Here is a 7,474-nt window from a genome sequence, read left to right on the forward strand (position 1 = left end):
CTTTCCCTTACCGGAGCTAATGGTGCAAGCTATTTTTTTTTTAAATTTTCAATTGTTTATGTTAGTCAGTCAGTTAGTTAGTTGGTTAGTCTGTGTATTTTATATAGATAACTGTGCCCACATTTCCGTTATCCGGTAATTGCCGGTAAAAATAATTCCCTTTAAACGCGAATAAATCGCACGTCAATCATAAACTATGAAACGAAACAGCACAATCTATCCCGAGTGAGACAAACTGCTTGATCCCCGTCTCCAGTGTACCAGCAGAGAACCTGCAGAACCGAATCAGCGAAAAAACAGCCTCTACCTGAGCAGCTGAAGCTGCGGCTCGCACCCTCGACACACAGACACACAGACATGAAACTACTCCAGTTAGCTCAATCATGTTGTAACTAAGACATCCGCTGGAAAAAAAATTTTTTTCACGGAACGTTCATTGAGTTATTGAGTTATTACAGACACCGCTAACGGCTAACAGCTAACAGTTAGCCCAGCTAATCTACGATAACCATCTTAATAATTACACACACAGAAATAATGTTTGTTCAATCATTGTGTTTATAGACTTTACAAACATCATATTAGTCTAAACGGTGATATAGTGACGTGAAAAATGTGATATACTGTATGTATATAGCTAAACTCAGCAAGGTAAACAACAAGGCGATTCCCATTTACACAGTGGTCAAGAGTGCTGGACCGGAAGTATCGCACAAAAAAACGGAAGCTGGCTGCGTTCTGTTTTGCCTCCGTGTTTCCGTGAAAAATAAGGTGGATATAAATAAAGTTTGATTTGAACTAAACTTTACAGCACTTAACACAGTCCTCCACCGCCATCTAGTGTTTTGGAGATATATTCACCAGTGTTGAACGTCAAGAAAGCACTGACATTGCTGATAGCTACGTACTGCCTCTCATTCCATGGAGTTTGACACATAATGAATCAATCTGAAGAAAGAAACATCATGTCCCCCCCCCCCCCCCCACTGAATAATAATGAGCAACTTTGGGTCAAATAAATATCAGTTTCCATTATTTGTGCTTTCCCGAATAACATATTCAGATTTGGGTACAGTTCCATAATGGGTGAAATGGATGAAAATCTGTTTAACAAAGTTAAAAAGCTTTTCCTGTATTGTCATGTTTAAATTCCCCCCACAATTGAAGCTTTAAATTAATTCTCTTTATTTGATTTCTCCCAATTATTTCTCCTTCTTCTGTCTCTTATTGTGAGCAAAATTATTAAGTAATATTGTTTTATTCTCTGCATTAGCACCTTTAGGTAAACTCATCCGTAAAAGTAGCCTATTGATGAAGATTTGTATTTGTGTTAAGAAGAGAGGAGAGTCAATAACAGTGCTGTGCTACTTCCCCATAGGCAGGCGTAGAGGAACTTGGAATAGGACGCAAGAGCAGTGCAGATAAAGGAACACACATAGGACGGCAGAGCAGAGAGAGAGGAGGGGAGAGAGAGAGAGGACATACAGTCAGGCTCCAGCCAGAACAGTGTCTCAGTGACTAACCACTGACTCCCTGTTATGCAGCAGAGCTGATGATTCAACACACTAGAGGTAAGAAAAAATATGCAATGGGTCTGTCTGTCTCTTAATGTTCTCTGCAGTTGCAATCGTGGGGTACAGCATGTGTGTGTGTGTGTGTGTGTGTGTGTGTGTGTGTGTGTGTTGGGGTTTGTGTGTGTGTGTGTGTGTGTGTATGTAGCCTATGTGCTTCCATATGAGAGAGAGAGAGAAAGAGAGCAATACAGAGAGAGTACTTCATCTTATTACATCAAACTGAAGGACGATGCCTCGGGTTTTGGGGCTGTCCTGTCCTTGTGTGCATGTATGAGCCTGTTTAGTACCTGTGCGTGTGGAATACATTACATTACATTCAGGACTTGTTACAGATAGAGAACAATGTCTGTGTGTGTGACCACAACAGCCTCAGCAAGCTGTGTCATCGCATCTTGACTGTGTAGTCTAACGCCGCAGTCTCCCCCCCCCCCCCAAACCCAACCCACACACTCTATAGTCAACTCTCTTTCCCTCTCCCTGTCCCTCCAGTTTCTCTCTCTATGTTTTTTGCCAACAGGGCTAGAAATGATGAGGGGCAGGGGTTCTGTGAATCTTCATATTTTCTTTTCACTCTCCTGATGACTTTAATTTTTTTTATGAATATACCTTTCTTACTGGTACATAAATGCTCAGATATTAACAGCAGGAAACGGCAGTGAAGAGTACCAGAGACGAAAACTATGGTGTAAATTTGTGCTTTGAAACCAGGACTCGTGGGTTCTTTCCAAACGTAAGAATCAACGCTCCAGGTTCAATATTCATTAATGGTCATTGTACAACACAAGGTTGCACACAAAATGCAGTTGTAGTTATTTTGTGTAATACAAGACAAACAAACCAAAAACAATAGTGCATCCCTATTTACATTAGGGATAATGTAAACAGCAACAATGAAAACATAGGTGAATAATCTGGGCAGACAACATAGGGCGCATCTTGACATTAAAATTTCCACATCAGGGAAACATTGTCCATCAAACAGCCTGATCCAGAATGCCACGATGGAGCCAGGTCTCTACAAAAATGTAGGCATAATAATCTCCGATCTTCCGTTGGTGGGTATCTTAAATATGATCTAATGCATTCCACTTTCCTGCAACCAGACATCAGTCAGGAGCTGGCTGGGTAGTGGAATAGTCTTCATAGTTCCATGATGGACCAGCCCTAGCTCTTATTCCAGCTCTCCACCCTCTCCTTGTCCTCTGTGGTTGGAAGATGCCATGGGCAATGATTGTCTCAAGGTCTGCTGCACTTAATCCAATCCCTGTCCTTCCTTCTCTGATGATGCTGAGTGTCCCTTTCATAGGCTGTACTTGGTCCAGCAACAAAGGCGAAGAGACAACAAATTAAAACAATTATTTAGTTCAAGGGAGCTATTGGCCGCTGCATCTGCATGTGCCACCGTCATTACCTCATTCAGAGTTTTATTAACATTAATTGTTACAGTGCAAACTCCTAAAAATCTATTCTTAGAACATAACTTTGCTTAAGACTATGTCATGTATTCTATGCTATCTATATCTCGATAAGGATGGTAAAAATGAAACGTCTTACTGTCACAGCACAGGTAGTACCCATAAAATGTTTTGTAATTAGGTAGAGGGAATTTAATTGCACCTAAGCCTTATGAAATAACTAGCTTCTGACAGACCATATCATGCTGAATGCCTTTGTATGCCAACAACAATAAAGGATGCAGGTTTGAGCCCTGGTGAGCTACACTTACTTTCCGCTACACCCCAGCCTGCTTCTGTCCTCCTCTCATATAGCCAGCAGTGCACTAAATTCAGGGTTGGTTTTAGTTGATTTTGGATGCACACAGAAAGAGACTAAACTGTAATACATCAGGATGAGGTTACTATTATTCTCTATCAATCAGTTGAAGAAAAGAGTTCCTTGCCGCAGCACTCTCATGTGACACCATCTGATAGAGCAGTTTGTTTGATATCAAAATAGCACCCTATGAATAACATTACATCCTTAACACACAGTTACGTAACTGACGTATAGTTACGGACGTTAGGTTAAGGAAAAGAAACATGGTGAGGACATACCGTAAAATGATTTAAATTTGGCTCAAAGATCACATGGTTCCAAATACGTGTCTTTAGGGAAAAGTCCGTATTTTTATGTCTCATCGGCCACTTCAACCTGCCTTCTTACCAGACTGCTCGAGGCTGATTCCGATCAGTGCATTGGTCATGTGTTCGAAGCCTTTCAAAATATGCAGGATATGTACGACTTTGGGTCCATTACTTTTCGTAGGAAAACGAGTTTATGAGAACAGCCTGCATGTGACCATAGCTCCACTCTCTCTTTCCTGGTGTAAGATAAGACTTGCCCTCTTTAAGTTTGGCAATCAAAAATGACAAATGGGAGTCTCTGACTGTAAGATTTGCTCCCCAGATTAAAAAAAAACAAAACAAAAAACTGACACTGAACAGGCAAGGTTATTTATATAAGAAAATATTTCCAGTTAGAGTTTTTGAACAACTTTTGACACATTCTGATTTGAATCGATTGTAAGTTGGACAGGGTGTTTTTAAGGGTTCAAGCAAAGAAGCCTGGTGCCCTATTGTTTTTGTTCTCAGTTTTCTTTCTTTTTATTTTTCTCTGCTAAGTGTTTGTGCAGCAAAGTCATAAGACCAAAAATCACCAAAATTGGCATGCAGGTTGCAAATTCCACCCTCCATTCAGGCACATGAAATGACACTTACTGACCACAAGGTAACAATAGAGTTTTTACAGTTATCTCCAAAACAGCTTGGCTTACAGTCAAAATCATTTTATCATTTTAATCTCTCAATTAATTTGTGTCTTTGAGCCAATGGTCCTCTGCTCTAAAATGCTTAACTTAGTCCAATCATGCCAAAAACTCATCTCCAGACTTTCCTGATCTAAAGTTATTAAAGAAATTTAGCTACTGATAGTCTGGCAACCTGTCCAAGGTGTACCCTGCCTCCTGCCCAATGTCAGCCCGTGACCCTGTTCCAGGATAAGCGGTTACGGACAATGAATGAATGAATGAATGAATTAATTAATTAATTAATCTATTTTGTCTTTTAGTTCAATTTTACATAAATACTTATGAATCAAAAGTGGCGAAAGCAATTGCAGCCAAACTTGGTGTATGTGTTCAACTGCTAGGTCCAAACTTTCCTACACAGTCTTAGGATATTCTGCCACTAGGGGGCACCACAAATATGAAAAGTCCCTATTTCCAAAGACAAGCACATGGATTCGTATAAAATTTGGTTTGCTCGATGTAGGGTCCCAACTCAGCTGACGCAAAAATTTGGTAAGCATTGATCAGAGTTGGTTCACATTCCAAACTTGAAAAATAATAATAAATCACCAGTACGTCCTACTGAGCTGAGATGTTTTTCAGCACATCCACGGAATCATGACAAAAGTTTGCCTCACCTCAACCTATAGTCAGTTCAGAGGTCTGTTACTATATTTTTGAAGATATGCAAAATCAAGTAACATCTTCATTATAGATCCTCAAGTCTTCATTTATCTGCTACCAAATGTGCAACAGACATTTTTTGTTATCTGTTGTCAGTCAGTTCACAGTGATATTGAATGCCTTGCTGCAATTTGTATTGTAGGCACAACATTTTATATTAAAAAAAAATCACAAATTGGGTGTACTGTCTAATATTTTGGGGATTTTTTATTTTTTTTTTAAGATTTATAACCAACATCCATCCATCCATCCATCCATCCATCCATCCATCCATCCATCATTTATTTGTCGGATGGAATTATACAAGGTATAGCCCGAATAAATGTGAATCCATCAGCTCCTTTAACGTGTGCTCTGTAATTTAGTCCTTTCTTATGTCTTCTTACATTGTTGGCTGCTGCTTTAGAATTTCCCATGTTTGTGGATGGTTCTGGTAATCTATGGTTTCTGGTTGACTGTTGTAAGCGTTTAAGTTTAAATATAGCTACAAGCAGCAATGAGGGGGGTCAGTGCAAATCTTCAACTTGATATGACCTCATTGAGCACTTGGAAACATACCACACGCATGAATGGCTGCATTGTTGGCAAGTAGGACTTAGCCCCAAGGGATTCAAGCTCTGGACCTTAGTCTCCCCAGAGAAGGTGGCTTACACTGGCTGCGCCACTGGGGAGAGGTGATTTTACACACCTTCGCACAAGTTGAGGCAATGGCATCACCTGCAAAACTGGAGTATTTCTGTCTATTTAAACTTAAAACGCTTACAACAATCAATTAATTGGTGATATATATATATATATTTTTTTTTTAAATCGCATGTCATTCTTCTTGTTTGTAGTAAATGAGCTGTTTATATCTACATAGAGAGCGGGCCCTTGTCTACGGTGATAGCTAACTTGCACCGCCATGTTCCTACAGTTGCTTAGAACGGACAAACCAAACACTGGCTCTACAAAGGGTCATTTGCGTATTTACATCAGCAGTGTTAAGGAGAAATTAGTTACATGTAGCTACTTACTTGTAATTAAATTACAAAATAAATGCAATTGTAATCACTTACAGCTACTAAGATAAAACATGTAATTAAATTACAGTTACTTATCAAAATGTTGCTGATTACAAAGGGGTCACATCTGAGTATGTTCTTTTCATTAAAAGGTTTGTGTAGAATATAACAGTCATTCTGTAGCTTTGCATCTTTTTGCCATGCAAGAAGGCCTCCTTTATGCAGAGCCTTTTTCCTGACATTTTCCAGGTTTATTGCCCAGTTTAAAACATTTTCTAGAAAAGTAATGAAAAAAATAATCAAAAGTAACAAGTTACATTACTTTAATGAAGTAACACTTAGGCTGTGTCTGACATCACTCACTACTCACTATATAGTAAATTTGCCATTTAGTAGTGATGCCCAAATGTATAGTGGAAATTATTGTACCCTATATGGTGGACTCAAAGTATCCCACAATGCATCAAAGTAGTGTACAACTGATGGTGACTCACCAAGCAATATATCCCATCATGCATTGTGAGAGGAGACAGCAACTCAATTACAACCTGCTGTACATGTTTAACTTATAACTTGTCTAATTTTTGAGTACTTATATCAATTCTGGTACATTGAGAGCAAGTCTACCGGAGTCAAATTCCTTATATGTACACACGTCCTTGGCGAATAAATCTGATTCTGATTCTGATTCTGATTCTGATTATAATGACATGTTGAAGTTTGCTTACCAGTTTCTTTGCCATGTAATAAACTGTGAGTTTCATGTGTAGTTGTCGCTCCTCGAAGAGATAACATTGAATTGGCAATCAATCTTCTGTAGTGCTTGACAGTTACTGTACAGAGTAGGGCTAATAATGCTAGCTAATGTTAGCAAGCTGAGTCACTAATAGGTCTGATGTGTGCCATAATGGTGTAATGCAAAATGTTACACATTAAATTCACAAGTTATTACATGACTTACTGGTAAAACAAACGTCAACACAACAAAGGTTTGACAGAAAATGACCTACATTAGTAGGCGAGGTTGCAATTGCACTGCTCTCTCTCTGCTGGTCTGTCTGCCAGTGTAATGTTTGTATCAGGCACACGTTTAATGTGAGCAGAGCAGCATCTCAACACAACGCAAACGGCCACAAAGTGCTTTGTAATGTTATTTAGGGGAAAATTCGCTCAGTTTAATTTCATATTTTTATCACAACTATGCATGTCAGTATTTGTTATGGATGGTTCACCAGCTGACGTTGATATAACATGTTTTAATTGTGTGACAGCAATGATGTAATTAACGGTGCCAAGAAAATGACCTGAGTAGTGTCTGAAAGTTTTTTTTCATGTTGCAGATGAATATATCATATTATATCATATAGTCCTCAACATAGAACTTTCTATATATAGTGAGTAGGGAGGAGTGAATGAGTGAATGATTT

The 7,474-nt window shown here is 39.0% G+C and overlaps 1 protein-coding gene across 2 annotated transcripts in view; it reads left to right on the forward strand.

Annotated features, from left to right (window-relative positions):
• Nucleotides 1-1,452: 1,452 nt before the first annotated feature.
• The window catches only part of LOC126390383 (glycine receptor subunit beta-like), a 46,253-nt gene continuing 40,231 nt past the window's right edge, over nucleotides 1,453-7,474 (forward strand). For both annotated transcript variants that reach the window (XM_050044662.1, XM_050044663.1), the window contains exon 1: nucleotides 1,453-1,571. In XM_050044662.1, the coding sequence (XP_049900619.1) occupies nucleotides 1,553-1,571 (19 nt within the window). In that variant the 5' untranslated portion in view covers nucleotides 1,453-1,552. The remainder of the gene's footprint in view (nucleotides 1,572-7,474) is intronic.

The sequence above is a fragment of the Epinephelus moara genome, chromosome 5 (genome assembly GCF_006386435.1).
Source record: "Epinephelus moara isolate mb chromosome 5, YSFRI_EMoa_1.0, whole genome shotgun sequence".
Classification (NCBI taxonomy): domain Eukaryota; kingdom Metazoa; phylum Chordata; class Actinopteri; order Perciformes; family Serranidae; genus Epinephelus; species Epinephelus moara.